Here is a 22,989-nt window from a genome sequence, read left to right as displayed (position 1 = left end):
ACATTCTCCAAATTCTTATTTTTTATACCCTTGTAATGATAGAAAGTCACAAATTATATGTTCACAATGTACCAGTTAAGGCTTAGGCTTAATATTTCACTATTAATCTTAACAAGCTGTACTAGATAATATTGAAAAATCAATTAAAATACACAAAAAGCCTCTTAAAATGTTTTATGAGCCAAATAACTGCATGTTACATGCGCTGCTATAAAAGCAAACCAATAAATTCATCAAAATATTTGCATTCAAAGCTAGAAGAAGTTTAATAGGTTGGTTATACTGCTGTGTTGCTGCAGTAAAACCTAACAACATTGCACATTATGAAACATAGATGTTTCACCCTTGACTTCAAAAAATGTCAAAATAAAAAACGACAAAAGCAGATGTAAGCTTGCCATGTGTTCTCATAGAGACTTTTTGGAAAACCAGTAACTTCACAGATGAATGAACATATTAACAAGAAATTCCTATAAAAATCCATGGTCTGTGCATCCCCCCCCCCCCCAAATTCACCGACTTCTCCAGAAGAGACTTTTTTGTTTATGTGTCTTTTTAGCCTACCTCAGAAAATGTAGGTTAAGGTTATATAGATTTAGTGGTCAAATATAGAATGTTGATTTTTTTTTTTTTTTAAGGTAAAATAAGTTCAGACAATATTAACAAGTATTGCACAAAAGCCCAATATATCAGTTATGGTCAAGCATTTGATTATCTATGCAAGCTTCTAAATTGTTTCCCAAATGGCCTCCCTTACCAACAGGCAAACAGAGCAATATTTTACCAGCACATCCCAAAAGATCTCCTTAAACAGAGCTCAGTTTTTTGCTTGACAACACTTGAAAGAAATTGTAAGCAGACCTCCTCCTGGTACATAAGACTAGAGTACCACATGAGTACCTCCATCACAATTTCACTTGTAGCAGTCGATACTAGAGGAGGAAATCCACACTTACCCACATATATTCAGGATAATCAGCTAAACGTTTTAATCCTTCAATAACTGTATCTCTGTCTTCTTCCCATTTCCTTTTGCAGAAAACAATCTCAAGGAAGTACCACGTCCAGCCAATTAGAGGCACATATAGTAGCTCTCTCTTAGCAAGAACTTTGGAACTCTTGGAGAAAAACAAAAACAACAATCCAAACACGTCATTTGCTGATTTGTACAAGATCAAACAAAGACATTAAAGTTAAAATGACAAAGAGTTGATTGAGTTCTGACTGGAAACTCAAATGCAAAGAAATTGTATATGCATGAGTTTTAAATAGACCTGTTCTCCTCCAGTGAAGGGAATGCTCATGGTCCCCACGTACCCCTAGCACGCCAAAGCGCTCTGTCATAGTCCAGCCACACAAGAAGTCAATTTCAAAGTTGTGATTCAAGATGATGATGACGTGTTCTTTCCCAAAGGTGTTCACCGTGGCCTCATCTGAGAACAAGGTGCACTCTGTGCCTGACCACCATTCCAGCAGCATTACCAACTCTAACAAACATGAAGACAGAGAGAAGTTAAGGGTGCCACTTAAAGCATTTCACCTCCAGCCCCATTCAGTGCCTAGTCTCTTCTGACTACCAACAACACTGTCACTTTTTCAATCCAACCAAGTAAAGGTGAAATGATGGGTATAGACCAGACCACATCACCATCCCTAAGCAGTACTTCAGGCACTAGATACGTGCATTATGGATATTTTTACCAGTGACGAGTTTGGGCATCATATTACAAATACGAACTGGAAAAAAACCCAGAACTTTGTGCCTGTAAACAGACAGTTGAGCGTTGATTGCTCCACTAAATGAGTACCATTTCTCCCAGGTGGAATACAAATTATGCATAGATGCAGCCTAATGTTTTTACTCAACATGAAACAAGCTTTATGGGGTAAACAGACCAATAAAAGGCTTTTAAAGGGATACAGTGCCATAGATCTTCTGCAACAGATTTTAATATTAGAACACAGGACTCTAATTGTTCTGTATTATGGTCATCAACACAGAGTCGGAAGCAGCAGAGAATTGAGCTAATTTATCAAAATACCTGGGCAAAGACAAGAATGGTAAACTGTGTCCTTTCACCGCAAAAGAAAGAACAAGCCCTTTCCTCTCCGTCTTCTCCAGCTTTTCAATATCCTAGCGTGTCTCTTACTTCACCCTGAACATTTCCTTCATTACCCTCTCTTATTTTCCACCTCCCCTTTTTTCATCTTAAGAAAATCCTTCCACTTAAATTCAACACGCACTGAATGTAGTTGCTATGGTTAGCCTATTTCTCTCTTTTCAGTGCAACAAGACAGATGGAAGACATTGCTTGTATTATAGGACAACTATAAAAGGTATGAAAATAGTTCATTCTCCCAGTAGGAAGATTTGTTTCCATGCAAACTGTAGCCATTGGTATTTCCTCATTTCAATGAGATATGGATGCAGTCAAAATCTGGTTGCACAAATATGGCAATTAAAAAGTCCAACTCTTCTTACATTACTACAACAAACTTGTAGAGTCAAAACTGGAAGGCACTCCCGCGGTTCTCTACATTGGGCTCTGTCAAGTTTCAGTTTCCCGTTGGGAGACTGTGGTTTTGCAAAATGGGGCAGCGCCTTCCAGCACAAGGACTTCTGATCGGTGGGATCACAACAGGGTAATCTATCCATACTGCTAAGTAAGAGTCCAATTTTGCACCACATCAGAGAGAAGGCAAATAGTATTTGGGTGAATGATATGGAAAATCAGTCCTGGTCTCCTGAAGATACATAGCTTTTCTAGCACTAGTTTTTTCACTTGTATTCCCCATGTGACCACTTAACCCCAGCTTATTCCCCTCTTTAATTTTCAAGATTCATTCATTTGGAGGCATGACAAAGTTATGCTGCTTGCTGATCAAGACAGCATAACCCTGTCAACTGGAAATACAGCAGAGGAAAGACAGAATAATAGTTTGTATCAACTACAGATTTCTATCATTGCTTTCCAGCTCTGTGTCCTTTGCAAATGATGTGGATCACTCTCCTTTCTTGCCCTGGTCATCCTGGCTCAGTAAAAGGGGAAAGAGGACACCAAGAATGTCTCCAGTTGAGAGCTATGCTCTTCCAAGTCAGTGGCCAGGAGAATGAAGTAGCGGTACCAAACACAGTGTGGTTCTTTGTGGTTTTCCCTTTCCGTTGTTGTCTACGTACCAAGGAGGAGCATCTCCAGTGCCTGCTACAGTTGCTGCATTTTCTTACCAAAAATTAAATAAAATGGGTGTGTTCCTTCTTCAAAAGTCAAGAAAAGAATTCTGCAGAGGCAGGTGTGGATGACTTTCTGCAGAGCCCTTCTTGTACCATTCACTCTAAAGTAGTGGAAGAAGCTTTGCTGAGAGATTTGCCAGGGTTCATACTGAGAAATGAGGGTTGATGAGCCAGAGAATTCATACAAGGAAACAGATTGTCCTTTACAAGTGTACTGATAGATGATGTAATTATAACCAGGAGTGGGTTCATTTCCTTTTTTTTTTTGTGTGTGTGGGTTACAGCTATTTTGCATGGCACCAATCCTGCCAATGCTACAGCAAGACCATCCTTCTGAACGAAGGGACGGTAACACTTGCACTGCTTGGGATACTTCCAGTAGAGGACAAGCAACACCTTTGCTACAAGAAACTCCCTCCTGCAGCCAGGGTTCCCACATGCCAAAGCAGGGCGGCTTAGGGCCTCCCAAACCACCCAGAAAACAAAGCAAGAGGCACAGCACACCTCTCAGTTTCAAGTACTAACATGAGAGATTATTTTTGCAACTGGACTAAACCAAATGCGCCGTGCTCTCCAAAGGCATGAATCATCTGAAAGGAGCTGAATAGGAGAGCTTGAAGTGCAGACTACCCATCACAAATCTGACGCACTGCAAAGGGTTTTACACTGAGGCCAGAGCCCAGCAGACCTCTTTACCACAAACACTGGATAGGGTCTATCTCTTCCCCTCCTGAAGCTGTGCTTTATGTATCTGAGAAGAGATACTTTAAGAATAGAGGCTGGTTTTCAGTGGGCTATAGTACGCAGCCAGATACACAATCACCTGTGTATCTACCCCTGCACACCAATCCTCTGCTGGACAGGCAGAGCAGCTTCTGCTACAGACAGCTCTGACATGAACACCCTCAGCCTAAAACTAAACAGCTTGGAGGAAGCAAGTAAAACACAGCATCCAGAACAGAACACCAACCTACAGGTTCATTGCCAAAAGGCTTCCACATAATGAAATATATTTCATTATGAATGGCAACACATGAACTGCTGCATTAACACAGCTTACTTAATTCGTTATAAATCACAATTGAAGTGCATATTCTGTCAGCTCTTCCATCGCAGGCCATCAGCACTCTGCAATCCCACAGAACATTTACATTAATTTTCGTAGCTTAATTTCTCAGTAATTTCATTTATAATAGGCTATACATGAGGAATTATCCTAGGTACAGGCCAATTATTTACTCAGCTTCTCCAAACCTTTTTGAACAATAGCATAGGTTGTTTCTAGCATATAGAAGATAACAGCATTTAAAACGTAATTTTTCCATGTACAATGCTAACCTGTAGAAATCAAGGGTCTGAACCTACAAGCCTTACAGGCACAAGCAGCTCACCTGCTCAGAAAAGCCAGACTATTAGTGCAACAATAGTTTTCAGCATGACATCGGATTCTACATTATTAAAACACATTAAAAAATTCCTGTAAGTAAAAAAAAAAAAAAAAAATCCCATATAGCCCCAACTCCCTTCAACCAAGCTAATTTTGAAGTTTCTACTTGTAAGTTCTCCCATTACCTTTTCTCCTGAACAGTTTGCCTGCCACACTCTAATTTCCTTTCTCCTGTGCTACAGACAACGTTCTCAATAGGTACGACAAAAAGCACAGGAAGGACAACAAGCTTTAAAAAAAATAAACTAGATTCTTTGGAGGGTTTTTGTTGGTAGTACTTCATATCGATGATTTAAGAAATGTGGGTGCCTGTCAGTGGACTGCCTAACTGTAATTTAAGTACTTATTCAGGTGACTCATTTACTCAAAGTGGGAGTTGGATGCTGAGCTGAGCACTAAGGTAAGTGGTCATGCATTCCGGGAGGGGATGGAGAATGGAAACAAGTTAGATGATTCACTGCTGAAACAGGAGGTGACATTTGGACTAAGGGACCTTCTAAACATTCATTTTGGAAATCTAATCCCCTGTTAAACTGTGTGAGGAGAAGAAAAAAAAAGTGATCCACACGGAGGAGGTTTTGCAAAGGTCTGAAAGAAAAAGCAAAGCAGCTGTACCCACTGTAGAGAAGGAAAGAGCGACAAATTACTCACAAAAGGAGACACCGACGCCAGAGATGTACACTGTAGGGCATAACAGGACTCTGAAGTTGACACACAGTTCAGGCATCTACACTAGATACTTCCCGCATATGTCTTTCTCTGCAGAGGACACAGTTTACTTGGGCTCTTAAGTGGTAAATATTGCACATACGCTTAATACCTGAAGGAGTCTGTGAATTCCCCTTTCCCCATCATTTAGTACAGGCTCTGATACCAGATGAAGATGGTATTGAGACAGGATCTGCAATTCCTACCAGTCAAGTAAGGCTGGGGAGAAGCTTTATTTCCTACTTTTTTGAATAACGGAGTGACAATACTTATCAGTCCGTTGACTTTTGTATGTTTTCCCAGTATTTCAGAGAAGATGGCTGCTTTGAACTGCTCTGAGTATATCTAACTTACCATTCCTCTCTAACTCATGTAATTGTGTGTATATAAATACTTGTGTATATATGGGTTTTTTCTTTTAACAGAAGGAGAAACAAAGAACACTCCCCTTCCCATTTCCAGCCCTCACATCCCCTTCAAGCATACTCACGGCTCCAAAGCGAATAGGCAAGGCGACAGTTTACTCGGCGATAAAACTGCTTGTTTATGGGCCAGAGGACTAGTGTGCATAGTTGAATGAAGTTAATGATCAGTCCACTCACAACAAAGACAAACCCAATGAGGAGGTGAACTATGAACTGGGTCTTCAGAAAGGCAATGAAGCCCATGATAACCACTCAGAAGCGTGTGCAAGGGCCGTCACTCAGAATAACCGTCCTGAAAGAGAAAGAAAAGAATCAAATGGAGAACGGATTTACAAGCCCTGAGGAAGAGCAAAGCAAAAGCCCTGAAACAGTCCATGCAACTTCAGCAACAGGAACCCAACCCAATAAACACCCAGCTCTCTAAGTGTGCCTTATTCAGGTTACACAATATTCACAATATTCAAAATACGAACAAGCCTGCCTTATTCAACACAATAAACCACTGATGGTGCAAAAAATTTCCCAAAATAGGAAGGAATCATTATTTACAGTTTACAGCTCACTAAGAAGATTACTGTTTGCCAAAGATGCCATCTCACACCTCTCTTCAAACAAAGATCATATAACTGGACTTAATGCTGGGAAGAACACAGAACCCTGCACTCACAGTGAAGCAGTCGAGCCCTGATCAGTAAACAAGCTGCACAGTGACTGCCGTCCCTTCAGGGGTTGCTGTCCCTGAACTGCAACAGGAGCTTCAGCCCCCCCCCCGCACCCAATAAATGGCATGCCGAGCCTCTGGAGCTGCATAAATGACCCAATGCCTTTCTGGCCTGCCTTCAAAGGCACCGCTCTGTACATAGCTCCCCCCAACAAGCACCAAGAGAGGGCTGCTGGGGGCTACAGGGACTTGGTTACACATTTGCTTTGACTGGAACAGTACAGCAGTCAGTCCAGGGAGCAGGCTCTTCATTGTGAATTTTTTTTCACTGGGGAGCAGTGCATTCTGGAATGAAAAGAGCAGGGCTGGTCACACGGGGCATCACTTTGGCAAACACTAAGGCATGGAAATGGAAATTAGGTATTCTCACATCCAAAACCCGTGCTGGAGCAAGTTTAATAACTTCTCGCTTTGGTATATTTGATCATGGAAATGTGGCTTGACAGTTACGGGCGGGGGAAGTAAAAATAGTAGAAAAATCTTAGGCTTCGTAGCAGGGCAAAACTGATCTGAAGAGGGCTTTGGTGAAGAATCTTGATTCCACTGAAATTGCCAAAACACTTAACTCTGAACATGTGCCATATCTATACCAGGTGCAGAAAGACAGGTGACATCTGAACCAGCAGAAAGCCACAGTAGCTTAGAGAGTCAAATCTGATCCAATACGAATGCTGCCAGTACAACGTTAACCCAATAAAATGTCTTTACCAAGCCACCAGACTGAGTTTATTTCAATCCCTGTGTTATCTGGCACTGGCCTTTTTGACCTCTTGGGTACTAGAAGCCCTACAACTAGGCCAACCAGGCTGTCAAACCACAGCCTCAATGTCTCACCCAATAAAACCAGAAGCATGACCCTGACTTTCTGCCACAGACAAAGCTTCCTGCCAGTATTTATGCTTAGCTATTACAAGGGTTGCAAATGACCAGACCAACCAGCAGATGGGAACAAATACTTTTTAACAAGTCAAGCATCCACAGGTCATGCAGAAGTTCCAGATGCCTGAAAATAAAAGTACTGTCAGCTGTGAGGAACCAAACCATTTTCATTTGCCGCATGCTCAGTATAGTGCTATTTATACCACTCAACAATTTCCCTTGTGAAAGCTTGTTTTCTACCGTCTCTTCTGCAAATCAGGTACTGCCTTTCAAGGCACAGAGCGTCTAGCTTTTGCACAATCAAAATCTAGTTGCATCATTAGTAAATCTACCACTTCAGAAGCACATTACAGATGGGGAAAAAAAAGGCCCCGTTTCAATTACAAACAGTATTGTGCCTACCACAGAGCAATGCAAGCTGAATAAGCTATTATTGAAGCTCATGATGAATCATCTACTCTCAGTGTTTTCCTGTAAGAATGGAAGAAACTTCTTCCACTAACAAATTACTTTAAGAAGAGTTGTTGGGAAGCATAGACTTGTGTTTAAAATGAAGCAAGTGGAGCCCTCCTTCCTCTCCCCTCCCCAAAGGGTTGTAGGGTACAGCTACCTCTCACAGCTGGAACACCGCACCAGTGTTCAGATGTACCATTTGGGAGATGGCCATGGTATTCGGTGTTTGACTCCCTAACACAGCAGTGGGCTCATTGATCTTTTCCATTGGCATGTTCTGTTAAGTACCACCAAACATTAAACACCGAGTTCTTCACTTGCAAGATCAGAGTCATTCTCTTCACCTGGTCTCTCTCAAAACACAGTTCAAACATACTAGAAAATAACAATCTCCCTCTTTGTGGCACCCCCACCCCCCTACCTATTTTTGAATCCCTACTTGCCTTCTCTACAGCCATGTGCAAGCAGCTTTGCTGATGACCATACTTAACACAGTCATTAGACTTACTGCCTTTCAGTGCACAGCTTGCCCCCTTCCAGACAACAGCCTAAGAACCGTACAAATGGCACGAGGAAAAATAGAAATGTCAAGTATTATCCTCAAATAAAATAGTTTGGCTCCACTTCCATAGCCTCTTTGCTTTAAGCGAAGTCTGGAGCATTTGTCCCTTACATTAAGAGCATTGTTGTATCACAGACCCAAAGAGACACATCCCCTTTTACCAAGGCTGGACACACTGCAGCATCTTGCTTCTACAGCTCTACACGTGGAAAACAGAATTTATCATTCTTCTGCCAGTGGCCTGCCCAAGAGTCTTGCTCTGGTGGGATTCCAGAGCTGCATGACACAGCACAGCCGCTCAGGCACCTGGGCTCACTGCACTCCTATGCATCTGGGGACTGCAAGCCTTACTGGTATTGATTGAAACAGGGTAAAGAGAACAGCAGTCAAGGAATAGCTGGTTCCTCTCCAGCACCTTGTGAGGACAGCATTTGCCAGATTGCTCCATAAAGCACAGCTGGTTTCCTTGCACTTCCTCTTTAAATGGACAGGGATCAACTAAAAAATAGGTTAGTCATCTTGTCTGATCCTTCCAGTTTCAATGCTGGATACAGAATCTGCCAGTCTCCCTTTTGCTAATCCCTCACTTAATTGTATTTGACTTCTAAGATAATTAGAAGTTAATCTTAACCCAGGAATTCTTTACTTTTCTGCATTCCTGCCCAGGTAGGACAGGCAGGCAATTCAAGGACAGGCCAAGAGGTAAAGGGTGGTCCAGCAGCTGTTTTGTTGAATCCTACAGTCAGGCTGGGGAAATCAGTGTTTGCTGGAACAAGAAGAAGCAACATTCTGCATCTGACACATATGTTAAGATCAGCTAAGTGAAGTGTCTAGGAAGTAAATATCTGCCCTAGTTTAAGACAGCAAGTCTCAGCACTATTCATTTTTTCTTGTTTAAAGTATACGGGTATCATGTGCTTATTCAAAGACCTGCTGGTAAAATCTGTTTTTTCTCCCTTTTTTTCCTAAAGCACCTTGTAACTTCACAACATTGACCTTTGACCACAAAACCTCCATTTCCTCCTGTGCAGCCACACTGAGAACTGCAGACAACTTCAGTCCTCTCCCTGCTTTCACATCCTCACCAAGTGCCTGCTTTCCACAGCCACGCTGCAGGACAGCAGTAGCGTAAAGCCCAGCTCAAACCAAACCGCACACTTCCATTGCCTTTTAGCGCCTTACCTCGCAGGCTTGTTTGACTTTCATAAAGTCAGAGACTGCTCCCCATAGTATTGATTTTTATCTTCTCTGATGAAAAAGTTCTTAAGTGCGCTGCATCCTTCTGGGCTCCCTCCCTGGTTTATACACCTCTCAAGTAAAGGACAAGGAGGCAGAGATCCAATGGCTTTCTTGATGTGGTGGTTTGACTTGGCTGAACCCCCAGGTGCCCACCAAAGCCCCTCTATCACTCCCCTCCTCAACTGCAGGGGAAAGAAAATACAATGAAAGGCTCATGGGTCAAGAGAAGGACAGGGAGATCACAGCAACTAGAGTCACAGGCAAAACAGACTCAACTTGAGGAAAAATTAATTTATTACCAACCAAATCAGAGTAGGGTAATGAGAAAAATAACCCAAATCTTAAAACACCTTACCTCCACCCCTCCCTTCTTCCCAGGCTCGGCTTCACTCCAGATTTTTCTCTACCTCCTCCCCTCCAGCAGCACAGGAGGATGGGGAACAGGGGTTGCAGTCAATTCATCACACATCGTTCCTGCTGCTCCTTCGTCCTCAGGGGGAGGACTCCTCACACTCTTCCCCTGCTCCAGCGTGGGGTACCACCCATGGGAAAGTTTTCCATTAACTTCTCAGACATTCCCACAGACTACAGTTCCTCACAAACTGCTCCAGAAGGGGTCCCTTCCATGGAGCGCAGTCCTTCAAGAGCAGACTGCTCTGGCATGGGTCCCTCCCAGGGTCACAAATCCTGCCAGCAAACCTGCTCCAGTGTGGGCTCTCTACTGGGTCACAGACTCCTTTGGGTGCAACTACCTGCTCTGGCATGGGGTCCTCCATGGGCTGCAGGTGGGTATCTGCTCCACCGTGGACATCCACAGGCTGCAGGGACAGCCTGCCTCACCATGGTCTTCTCCATCGGCTGCTGGGGAATCTCTGCTCTGGTGTCTGGAGCACCTCCTCCCCCTCCTTCTGCACTGAGCTCAAGTTGTTGCTCTCGCATATTCTCACTCCTCTCTCCAGCAGCTGCAGCTGCTGTTTTATGCAGGAACTTTTTCCCCTTCTTAAATATGTTATCCCAGAGGTGCTATTACCATTGCTGAAGAGCTTGGTCTTGGCGAGCAGCAGGTCCATCTTGGAGCCAGCTGGCACTGGCTCCATTGGACATGGGGGAAGCTTCTAGCAGCTTCTCACAGAAGCCACCCTTGTAGCCCCATAGCTACCATAACCCTCACCACACAAACCAAATACACCTGGGTACAGAGTTGTGTTTTGAGGCTCCATGGTCACATGAATTCTCTGGTATCCAAAAGATACTAGCAAAAGGAGGAATACAACCTTTTTGCTTTACTTAGCTTTCTACATTCATGAGGGCCCTAACAGTTAAACTGCTTTGAGACTTCCATCTCTCTGTTGAACGCCGCTGAAATATGCCACAGGTTTAAAAGCCATTAGAAGGAAAAATGACAGAGACAGCATGATTGCATCAGCCTCATTTCATTAAGAAATCAGGTTTTAAAAAAACGCCAGGTGCACAACATGCACTAAGCACATTACAGACATTTCATGAAACACGTAGTTATTTATGAAGAATTCAAAATTAAAAATTAAGCCATTAATCATTCTATAATATAGAATTCACAGCTTTTAATTTATTGCTGTCACGCGTATACAATCCCTCTGAAGTTCATGAGGTTTACATGAATATAAGCATGAAATTAGAAATCGGTCCACTGATCCTAATATTCCAACCCAGTGAGAATTAATGTGTTTGACAACAACAAGAACTGCAGCAGCCAGTACTTACATCTCTAGTCTTTTGTTTTTGGGTTTTCTGAGTGTGCTATTGTCATTTTCCTGCTGCATCTGCTCTACCATACCATATGTATCTCTACTTACTAAACTAGTCACAGACATCTTTAGTTCTGAATATGTTGGCCCCATCCTGAGTTCTGGTATTTTACCTATCTCATAATCCGTAAGTTGAGGAATTGAGTGAAACCCATAAAATACTGAATTCTACCTTCTACCGTCATATTTTAAAATACTGTATTTTTCAGATTGAGCTTTGTAAGCCTCCTTGATGTGTCTATAAATTTGGCAAATCCTATCTATGAAGAAAGGCTAATAATGTTGCAAGTCAGAAACAGTATAAAAACGCATTCTGTTGAGCATGTCTCATAACAAGTTTCCTCACCGTTTTTCAGAATTCTATAAACTCTGCTCATCAAAATCACACAAGAAAAATTTAAAACTATTTTTTTATTCAAAGTGAGAACTACTGTTCCATGAACTTCTTCATTTGTATGAGGAGAACAAATACAAACAGCAGCAGCCAGGAGCTGAAGAAACACGTCTTCTCAGTGTACTTTCTACCCTCCAAGATTTCTCTGATGACTGACTCAGGCTACTTCTCTTTTAAAAGCAGCTATGAAAATCATTAGTATAAGCATCTTTCTGCTCACCTCCCCTTACAAGATCAGAAAACTCAAGAATACTAACCAGCTACCCATCAGCGGTGGCAGAGATGTGAAGGAAAGCTTTCAACACCACTACTTATACTTGTTTGATAAATAAAAGTACTGTCCCAGACTGGTTATTTTAGCATTTCTCAGAAGTACTACATTGCCACAGGGGCAGCAAATTATTTTCCTGGACATTTCTGGGACATACCACACAAAAATATTTTGATCATCTTATGCATTGCGTTCAATGCTTAGAAGTAATTACCTCAGTTATGTCTAAGATAAAGTTTTTCCTTGCAGAATATGCATTACTTTTCCAGCTAAGAGACAGAAGTGCAGTAGCTAACCAGCTTTTAAAAGTGTAGTGATATATTCATAGCAAATACCTCTAATACAGGAAAATATTCAGGAAGAAGGTAAGAAAATTGATGGTCTTCACTAACTGCACTGTACCACATTTCTTTTTGGGATGAGGAATTTGGGAGCCTGATCCCCACTATGCATAAGCCATGTAAAACCTATGGATAGAGTACTTACCCATGGCTTTGCCCCAGACTTCAAAAATGCAACCCAAGGATCTGTCCACTCCGTCATGGCACCACTAAAACCAGTCTCCACTTGGGACCGATTTATTTCAGAAGTATAATTTTACAAGGACCACTGGCAACCACAGCTAAGTAGACTAGAAAACATAGCTTAGATCAACACCGGTGAGTCAGTATAGCTAATAAGCAAATAAAAGGAAATTAGGTGTAATAACGGTTTTTCTATCCATTTGAACAGTCCGTACTAGAGATCCTCCAGATACACTGTAAAAATAGACAACTATTCAATCATGTCCCACACAACATTACAAACTGTCTACTACAGACCTAGCCTTTTAAACCTAAGTGTGACAGGAAGATTATCTTTGTTTCTCACACAATATAGGTTTATATATATGGTGTGTATATATATTTTTATATATATACACACACCTATACAAAATATAGGTTTCATCTCCCTGCGCATCCCTCAGTGAAACGGAAGGCTGACTCAGAGTTCATTAAAAATCCTGCTTGTCATGAATTTCTAAAATTGAAGTGTATGGAAGAGGACTTAAGCCAAACTTAGGTCACAAAGATGCAAATTTGTTTCTAAGTTGTGAGAACCAGGCATATGAGCTCAAAAAAAAAATGTTACTGAGTTACCATTATGAAATTAGATGAGAACTTATTCCTAGGAATTTTGTCAATCTTGGTTTTAAAACAGCACCACAGCCAGTTCTTAGAAAAGGTGAGAATAAAAGATTATCACCACTATCTCTCTGAAATATATTCATTATTTTGGTCTTAAAGTCCATTAAATCAGAGACATCTGCTACTGCCAATAGGACTGGCTCAGTATCTGTAGAGATTTTTTTATTAGATTAATGTATTTCCATCAAATAGAAAGCCTTTTGTTTGACTCGTCATCCTAATGAGATGCCAATACTTCAAGGTTTGAAATTAAAAAAAATTTAGAAAAAATAAAAAGCTGCACATATTGCTCTGACATTCATTGTTGTTTGAGAGAGAATGAGAGGTCCCGAAGAAGTTATTTAGTTTTCTTCTGCCATAACTAAAGTGTAGGCATTAAGGCCAAGCATGATGTGATGATCACTTAGAACAATGACAACCATGTGAGGAGCGCACATCCTCAACAGAAACACTAGACCCTCTTCATGCCTCCTCCACTCTATAAATGTTTTGGTTTATTATTAAAAGACTGTAAGTTTACCAGTTAAACTTTAGGAGATAGCAGGTTACAAAATAAGATGCATATGTGAATAATTTGCACGTACCAGTGAGGCCCATTGGGGAGTGACCACGGAAGGTCATCCCTCCACCCTACAAATGCTGCACTGTGGCACGGTCCCGCTAAGGGAGGCCTTTATGGGCTCAGAGCACCTCCTGCCACAGCAACACCCCACACTATGGAGAACATCCGTTAAGAGGTCCACACCATACTGGGACTTCAGCCCCAGGGCTCCTTCCTGCTTGTAAAATGTAGGGCAACTGCCTATCAAGACATGGGTTGCTCTAAAAAGAAATTTTAAAAATCAAGATAACTTTTTATTTAACTTGTGTTTTGTAGACAGAAGACTACAGAATATGTAAACAAAGGAGAGAAAGACATTCAAAACAACTTGACTGAACCAGAAGGGGATAAAAGAGCTCTCCATACTACCTATCGCTGCACTTGAGGGGCAGTTTTCTCCTCTTCCCCACCCTAAATGAAGTGTTACTGACGTGATTAAGCCTCCTCACCAGCTGTGGAGAGCACTGTGCTTATGCCTTTGCTAGAGATGAAATTAAATTTTCCTAACCTGTTGCTACAATATTACAGCTGAAAACACAAGCAATATTAAAATGGCTATCTTCCAAATTTAATTTCAACCACTTCCTTTTATCATCCTCGGCACATACTAAAAAAAAGAGCAAGTGTGCACAAATTCAATTTCTCCTCAGCTTATACACTCAGTTAACTCAGCCTCTACTTAAACAAATGGATCAGATAACTGAAACGAATCCTGACTTGCTTAGAAATCTGCTGGCTGCAAGACAACCAAGACAAGGAAGCAGAACTGCTTGAGAAACTTCTCTCACTGCATTCTCTCTTCATTGATGAAAAGACACATGGTATTTTCAGAAATATTTTCCGTTCACAGCCAGGAAACTAGAGGGATTCTGTTGCAAGTTCACTGGGTAAAACCAGACAACTTCGATGTCACAGCTGAGTATCACTGAGCTAGGCTGACATCACTTTTTCCATAGAACAGCCTCACCATACTTGCAAGATGCCATAGGATTCCACGTTGAGCTTTCCAGTGAAGGCGTCCCACTGCTTCAAAACCTGGTTGTGCATGTATTTTATTCCAGGAAGACAAACACTGCCTTATGGTTTAGTAAACTCAGGATAGTTTCTATTATAGTATGTCATTTACAACTGCTTGTAGGTGTTTGCATGCTGTTTCTTCCCTGTATACACGCATGCCATTTGTCATCGTTCAGTCTGCAGTCTGGCACTTTTGCTTCAGTATAAGCAACACTTAAAGTTAATTTTTCCTAAAGCTATAATTACAAAACCCTTAATTGCATATTACATTTAGATTAGATAATTTGCAAGTTTGCCTCATTTCTTGTAGATACAGATGGGTTTTGTGGGCATATGCATATTTACAAAAACCTGAGAGTGTCCTTGTAGAACCTTAATAAACCTTGTCCTAAACTTGAATATTTCTGATTACAAAGATTTATCCGACTGCAAGCATTTGAGCTCAAGTTCTGTCTTTGACCTGCTTGATATCAAGAGAACAAGCACCCCCATAACTTATCTTGTTCTACCTGGCATATATAGATAGCCTTTATTTTGAAAGCCAAAAGCAGGTAGACACACATTACTGCTGGTTTCGCCTTTAGTGGAAAGGGGAAAATTCAACAGTTAGGGACAAAAACTTAAGAGCTTTTTAATTCTTGTCTCCTGAACCAAAAAGAAATTGCATTTGAGTAAGCATCAAAGCTAAGCTAAACTGCAAGTCAACACGCACGTTTTAATGTCCACTACAGCCTAGCCTGTTAAACCTCAGCATGACAGGAGGAATATCTTAGTTTCTCACACAATACAGGTTTAATTTCCCTGCATATCCCTCGGTGAAATGCAAGGCTGATCCAGAGTTCATTTTAAAGCTTCCCCCACTAAAGGGTGCTGCTAACCCAAGAGTGCAATGGGGGTCCCACACCCCTCCCCAATGCTGGACAGCTCTTCCTGGGGGTTATACAGGGCTGTGTGTTTGCCCTTCTTTGCAGCACTACAGAAGCCAACCTTCCTCTTGCAGCCACACGCAGAGACATGAGCCATCAATCCAGAGCAAGGGGGACCAGACCAATGTTCCCACCAGCCTGTTGGCACAACAGGAATAGACTTGGCTCTTACATGGAAAGGGAGAAGACAAGCAAGACTGCAATTTAAAAGAAAAAGGGATCAAACCAGGGTAAATACCAGCCCACAGCAAGATGTTTTATGCTGAAACACACGAGCTAGAACACTGTTATATTTTGTATAACTTAAGAAATAAACAGGAACAATTATCCAGTTTTGCAAATTCCTTGTGGCTCCAAACAGATACAACTCACTCAGAAACGGCTGCCAAACACTTCCTGCCAGTCTTGCTCCTTCTCTTAGGACCTTTTAAACCTCCCCCAGCCCTTTTTGATTGTTTGGGGGCAGCTATTCTCCCTCCTTTGCCACTTCAGATAAAACTCCTTCAAGGGAGAAACGGGACGCTAATTCTTGGTAGCTCCTCAGTTCCCTATTCCTTCTCTCATGTTACACTCTCCTCTTTTTGTTACACACACCGACAACTTCCCAGGCCTGTACAAGAGGCCTCCTGCGTGCCACAGCAGATTTATGCCATTCAAGCACTGTGCACAGCATTACAGGCACTGCCTGCCCATCTGGTATTCAGTTCGTATGTCAGCCTCAAGTTCTGAAAAATGCTCTCAAGTTTCCAGCTTGCACAGGCTTTGAGAGCAAAAGCTGGCTGGGAGCAGCTCTTTGAGAACTCTGCACGCTGCAGCAGGTCTAATAGGTCCACTCCAGTTCTCTAAAGTACAGCCAAACATTTTCTGTCCTGCTAACTGCTCTCTGTAATTTCATTCTTGAGCACAACAGCAGGGTGTCCTGCCCAATTTCAAGTGTGGCAGATGACAGGCAAGACTGGGCTGCAACACCTGCCAAGCAGGACTGGGATGCCCTTGGTGCTAAACGCTCCCTTCTTTTCCCAGCCAGGTTTGCTCATCAGTGATATCTAAGAAAGGACTTTACTTCAGTGGCACCTTCGGTAAACACTGTGCATTTCTTTAACCTCTATATGCAAGGGAACAGATACTTGAGAAATCCAGCAGCTAGATAGATGGAGCTTACTGCATAGCCCGGCAGCAGCTCTCATATCATTTAAGCACTGCACTTGCAACGGACAGAATCGCCACCAGCACCACAAGACATTTAAGCAGTTTTGCATGCTCATCATGCAAAACCAGCCAACAAACCTCTAATAACCACACTATCTGCATGCCTCTGACTTACTCCCAAAATTACGCTACAGGCATGAGAAATCTTTTCCTTAATGGTAACACACAGCTTTAGGATGTTGCAGATGTAAAGCACCCCTGCCCAGGCACTATCGATGGCCTGCTTGCCTGTGTTGCTCATGCTCTCTGCTGCTAAGCTGTGGGACTAGGTGGCTGAAAACACACATGCCCACTCCCGTGGCTGGGGCTGGAAAAATCTCCATGGTCCATCAGATCCATTTAATGAGTCCATTTTCCCTGTGACAGAGGACCCCAGACCTCTGGGCAACATGCCTCTCCCTGGAAGGAGCAGGGTGGAGGGGATAGCCCATTTTAGCCTGGTTTAGTGCTCACAATGTGGGTGCTCTGGAGGTCTTGTAGATTTGGTGGGTAGCACCATACTGACACCCCCAAACAATGCTCCTCAGCTGACAGCAAGTTTCAAGTACAGTAGGGCAGAATTCCCCATAGGCATGGTTTTGAAAATCACTTTGCTTACATATGTATGTATATACACACACACACACCCCCCCATATATCTCTCTATCTATATATTTAAAAAACACGCACAGGACATAACCACAATTTCCAGGATAGCAGTTGTAGGCCTGAAGAAATTTAATTTTAACCCAGCAATTATGCTAGTATTTGGAAAGAAACTGTCCATAGAAAATAAGCATTGTAATCATAGAAAAGGTGGGAAGTGGAAGCCAGGAGAGTACGGACTCCACGATTTACGAGTAATGCCACAAGGCTGGGCTGGACATAATCAACGTTCTTCTCAAATCAGCTCATTATTTATTCCATCCCACTGCAGTTTGCACACCTATGCAATTGCTATACAGTATCTCCAATCTCACAAATGTGTAGTAAAATTTGCATTTTGACAGAAGCATGAATCTTCCTTTTTTTCAGGTCACGTGGCAAGAATATCTAATCTCTTCCCTTTCCACAAAAGTAATTGATGCCAGCTAATTTTTCCTCTTGAGCTCAGGCACAGATTATCCAATACAGAGTAACAAAAAAGTTAAAATGAACATTTTGTATATACTCTTTTCAAAAAGGACAGGCAAAAAGAAATAATTCTTCCTAGTTTTTAACTGGCTTGGAACAGATTCTTCTTGGCTTGCATTTAACTTCATAAATGCTAGAGAAATTCTATCTGTGATAGATCTTTGGTTTCTCCTACTTCTCTTTGCAGATTACTGTTACTGCTTCACAAACACCTTGAATACTGGGAGGCATTGTTGCACCGACCAGCCTGGGTGCTGACACAGTTCTCATGGCTGCAACAGGCCCAGAGAAGCTCAGAGAGCAGGGGCCGAAGCGCAGTAACCCACCTTGCACCCAGGCTGGCCCCAGACTCCCCCTTACAGACTCCCGCTTCACTTTATGTGAAGGCGGGCAAACACAACAATGTAAGTGTGTATTGTGAGACAGAAATACAACCCAGGTTTTTAGTTTGAGTAAAAAAAACCCCAAACAATAAAACCCACGCATCAAAAGAAAGTAAACACTCCAATTGACTAAAATTATGAAAGAGGACTGAGACCAACACTTTATATATAATCCATTACAAACACCTAATCGAGCACAGAAATAGCTGAAACCGTAAGTTGCCTCAGTGATGACTTCCCAATATAGCTGAAAAAAGGGCATTTTTATCGTTTTGAATACCTGACAACTTTTGCCCCAATTATCTGGAGGTCAAGTCAAGATTTAACCACCGGGAAATCACATTCTGCATCTAGCAACTCTATTATTTTCAGTCCTTCCCATGGAGCAAATGCTGATACTGGTGTTTTCCCCTCAAATGTAAGCATTTTCAATTCCTCTCGCAAAGAAAGATTTTATTTTGCCTTAATTACTTCTGGTTTCAATAGAGCTAGCAGGTGCAGCAAGACTATTTTCTTCATTTCAACTAGTTCATTCAAAGTTGAAAACCCGACTGGGAGTTGAAAAACGAAAGAGCTTCTTGCAATCTCCAAATAAAATACAGGTGGGAAAAAATGAGGTCCCTGAATTTTAATAGGGCCAGACTTTCCCTAGTACTTAATGTCTTTTTTCCCCTGTAATAGACTTCTGTTCTTAAAGCGAACACATTCTGGCTGTGACTACTCTCTTTAGTGAGAGTAATACTGTTCAGAATAGATTTTCAGAATAATTCAATAGCCTTCCAAAGCCTTTCATTCTTTCTGAAGTTATTAAGCCAGATAGTTTGCCTGCACAGGTGAAAATGCATTTTTATGAATACAAAAATCTGAAGCTACAATTATGATTGGTACCACAAAACACAATTTGGTCAGATTTATGTCTGGATGCCAAAAGCAACACTTCTGAAGTGCTAAAAATGAATGCTATGGGGAAAACACCAATACGTATTTGAAGAGTAACAGCTATATAGTTTGTCATCACCTTGACTCCCTACTTTCTAACTTGAGATCAACATCTGCTTTGTATCTGGTAATTCTCTCACCAAGTCCCAAAGTTTAATCAGGTTAAAAAAAGTTTTGTTTATTTTAAAAAGACAGGTTAAAATATAACTATTTCAGTGAGAAACTTTTGTATTTCTATATTTCAATGCAGGGATTTACAATTTGCCAGACAGTTTGCTGGAGCACCCTTTCTTGAATCACCTGCTCCGATTTATACAAATCTTAAGTTGCTAAAAGTTTCAGAATGCCTCCACCCTCATCGAAAAGAGAGGTTTGCTGACAACAAGTGGCCAGAGCACCAGCCAGCTAGTAGCTAGCTGAACTGGCAAACAACAAAGTAATTAGCCACATTGACATCTTTAAAATATTAGGATTTTTTTTCTAGATAGTCCAAATAAATTTCATAATACCAGTAATCTTCAGAGAATAGCAAAGGGTCTAAAGAAGTACAAGTTAAATATAGTATAGAAAGGCACCATTCTGAAAACGTCGCCTGCTTCCTGATGAGTGTATGGTTTCCTCAGTGACAAAGGTGCACAGCTCCCAGCTGTCCCTTGGAGTTACTCCCCTGAACGGAGGAACACTTTCCAGAATGAGCCATACAACCGCAAAACAGAAAGGCTGACACATGGAACTGCCACTAATGAGGTCAACAGTAAGTCCAGTCCAAGAACTGCACAGGAAGAGCACAAACGTCCCTCAAAACAAGAGCTTCCCTGCATCCCTATGGAGCCAAAGGCAGGGAGGATGCCCGAACTCGATTCTCAGGTGTAGCTAAAAAGAAAGGCAAGACAGTAGCCTTGAAATGCAGATAGCTGAAAAGCTGAAGGACTAAGGTGGAATACAGGAACAAAATAGCATAGGGAAGCAGACATCACCACCACACCATGCTCCTTCCTGCAACCTAGTTTGAACTCACAATGTGAACAAGTCTTCTGTCCATCACTCTCCATCTCCATGCCAGTATATTTAGTGTGGGATTTCCCTCCCCTTACTACATGCAACTAACATGAGTTATTTATGTGTCAGAAGAAGTCCTCATTAATTTTTCACCCTACTTCCTGAACCCACAGAGTAAGACTATCTGGTGTTCGGACATCAGTTTGATAGTTAGCTACTACCATGCCATGGAGATATAGTTAATGCCACTATATCACCACCTGGATTTAGTTGGCTGGAAGAAACTTACTAACTGCTAGAAAACACTCTAAACTGGGCTATTTGTTTCCTCACTTGCTGGGCGCAGGAAGGAAGCCACATCCACACACATCCACACCCACTGGTGCAGCTCTCTTCAGCTCTGCCCTGCGTATTGGCTTCCTTCCACCAGATCCACTCCCAGAAGACGAGCAAAGCAATCACAAAAGCAATTGGTCAATCCAAAAATTTCTCAGACACATCAAGAAGATAGTAAACCTAAAATATCCCTGACTTATTTTGTCTCCTTTTCCATGTAAATGGTCGTTTTCAGAAGTGCAGCTTCTGTTATTGATCTCTCAAGACAAAGGTTTTGGTTTTAATTCTCCTCTCGCCATGGCAATGTGTACCAAGTAGAAAGATGGTCTATTCAGTAAAGTGCATTTGATGCTATTTCTGAACACAAGATACAAAGTAGTATCCTAATGGTTTGTGAGTTTTATTTTTACAGTAATTTCCCAAGAACTCCAGTTCCCTTCAATTTTCTGTCATTACAAGCCACTTCCGCAGCTGTGTTTTCTGCTAAAAAAATTTCTGAAGGACTATTGTATTTTAAGAACAACTTTTCTTTTCCCCTGACATGTCATACTATCATTTCTAGCTACTTCTCTCCGCAAAGATTCTCCCTCTCATCTGTGTTAATGCCGTCAGAGTGTAGGTATCAAGAATGCTTTTTTGTCATCTTACCTACTTCCATATACACAGCCAGTTAAATCTCCTCAAACTTTCCCTGGATGACAGTTCCTGTGAGCATTTGATGATCTTTGATACACATCTCACAATTTTGCTTTTCAGCTTCTAGTTTTACAAATAAATTGGACAGTGAGAAAGTGAACAGAATACATGCATGACAGTGATGTGGGAGAAATGATCTTTGAATAATTACCAATGAACATATATTTCAGACCATACAACAAGCAGAAGGAGAGCCACCCCAGATGCTGACAGTGTCTATTTTCCTGGCAGACTCAAATGCAGGATCAGAGATTAGCTCTTCACATAGACAAAGCCAAACCATGGACACCTGCATATGGTTTGATTCTCTACTTTCCAGGCAAAAAGGACATCAACAAAGAAAACCTATGGACTGCCTCCAGGTTTACTTTGTTTTCAAGGCCACCAAACTTCAGATATTTGCTATGCACTGTGAACTGGCCTCTCCAAAGAAGCAGCCTCCAGAAAAGCTGACCTATCACTCATCTCTGGACACAGACTAATAAGAAGGCATCTCGGTTCCCCAGATTTTGAATACGTAAGAAGTTATCTTGGGATGCCATGTCACAAAGCCCAACCACTGACAGAGCCATTCACCATCTGCCTGGCTGCACAACCAAAGATGGCCAGTGCAAAGGCAGACATTACCGGATCCACTCCACAGTCATCGCGATGGGCATGCAGAAGGCAGCCATCACAGGTGTACTCTCTGTATTAGGGGCCTAAGTCCTCCCAGGGAACACACTCACCCAGTGAGAGCTCACAAGGGTCTAACACAGAAGAGCCCAAACACAAACGCTGGGAAGATCAAAACCTTCTCACCAACAACAGCCCCTCACATTCCCAGAACTTCTTCTGAAAGGAATTAACAGCAAAGCTCACTCCTCACCAAGGCTTCCTTTCTCTCTTTCCAGACATTAAAAGATGACATTGATTCGTACTGCTCCTAGCTGTATTAACAACGTATGAACAGTGGTGCAGCACTGGAACTAGTTGTCCAGAGAGGCTGAGGAAACTCCATCCTTGGACATTTTGTAAACCCAACTGGACAAAGCCCTGAGGAACCCAACCTATTTGTGAAATATGACCTGCTGAAAGCCGCCTCAAACACAAATGGCACACTCCAGAGGTCCCACCCAACTATATTAGTCTATATTATTATCTTTATTTTTGTAATGAATGCTTGTAAAATTACAAGCCCATAATTACAGCGTCTACAGAAAAAAAAAGATACCAAGACCTCATATTTGACCATGGGAAGCCAATCTGAGACTTCTTTCCTCCTTGAAATGTTATCAAGTGAGCTCTACAGGAAAGCAGGCAACGCACTTTGAGCAATAATAATTAAGACCAAACTGCCTGAGTTTTCACTCCACTTCCTAGGTGGTTTTAGGTGGTTTTTGCAGCCTGCAGTGAGCTTTATGTTGCCGTGGCTACTCTCGGAAGCATTTCACCCCTCCTTTAAAACTAATCACATCACAGCTGC

General features: G+C 41.9%; 1 protein-coding gene across 10 annotated transcripts in view; it reads right to left on the bottom strand.

The window, feature by feature from the left end:
- AGPAT3 (1-acylglycerol-3-phosphate O-acyltransferase 3) overlaps nt 1–22,989 on the bottom strand; it is a 94,090-nt gene that overhangs the window by 11,680 nt on the left and 59,421 nt on the right. For 8 of the 10 annotated variants that reach the window (XM_056328619.1, XM_056328618.1, XM_056328623.1 and 5 more), the window contains 3 exons: nt 5,878–6,104; nt 1,318–1,487; nt 957–1,118 (listed from right to left, as the gene is read on the bottom strand). In XM_056328619.1, the coding sequence (XP_056184594.1) occupies nt 957–1,118; nt 1,318–1,487; nt 5,878–6,055 (510 nt within the window). In that variant the 5' untranslated portion in view covers nt 6,056–6,104. Of the gene's footprint in view, nt 1–956; nt 1,119–1,317; nt 1,488–5,877; nt 6,105–6,479; nt 6,570–12,604; nt 12,626–22,989 lie in introns of those variants that run through there. The other 2 variants (XM_056328628.1, XM_056328627.1) reach the window with 2 other exon arrangements.

This window comes from Falco biarmicus, chromosome 2 (assembly GCF_023638135.1).
Source record: "Falco biarmicus isolate bFalBia1 chromosome 2, bFalBia1.pri, whole genome shotgun sequence".
NCBI classification, from domain to species: Eukaryota; Metazoa; Chordata; class Aves; order Falconiformes; family Falconidae; genus Falco; species Falco biarmicus.
This window is presented reverse-complemented; position numbering and strand designations above follow the sequence as displayed.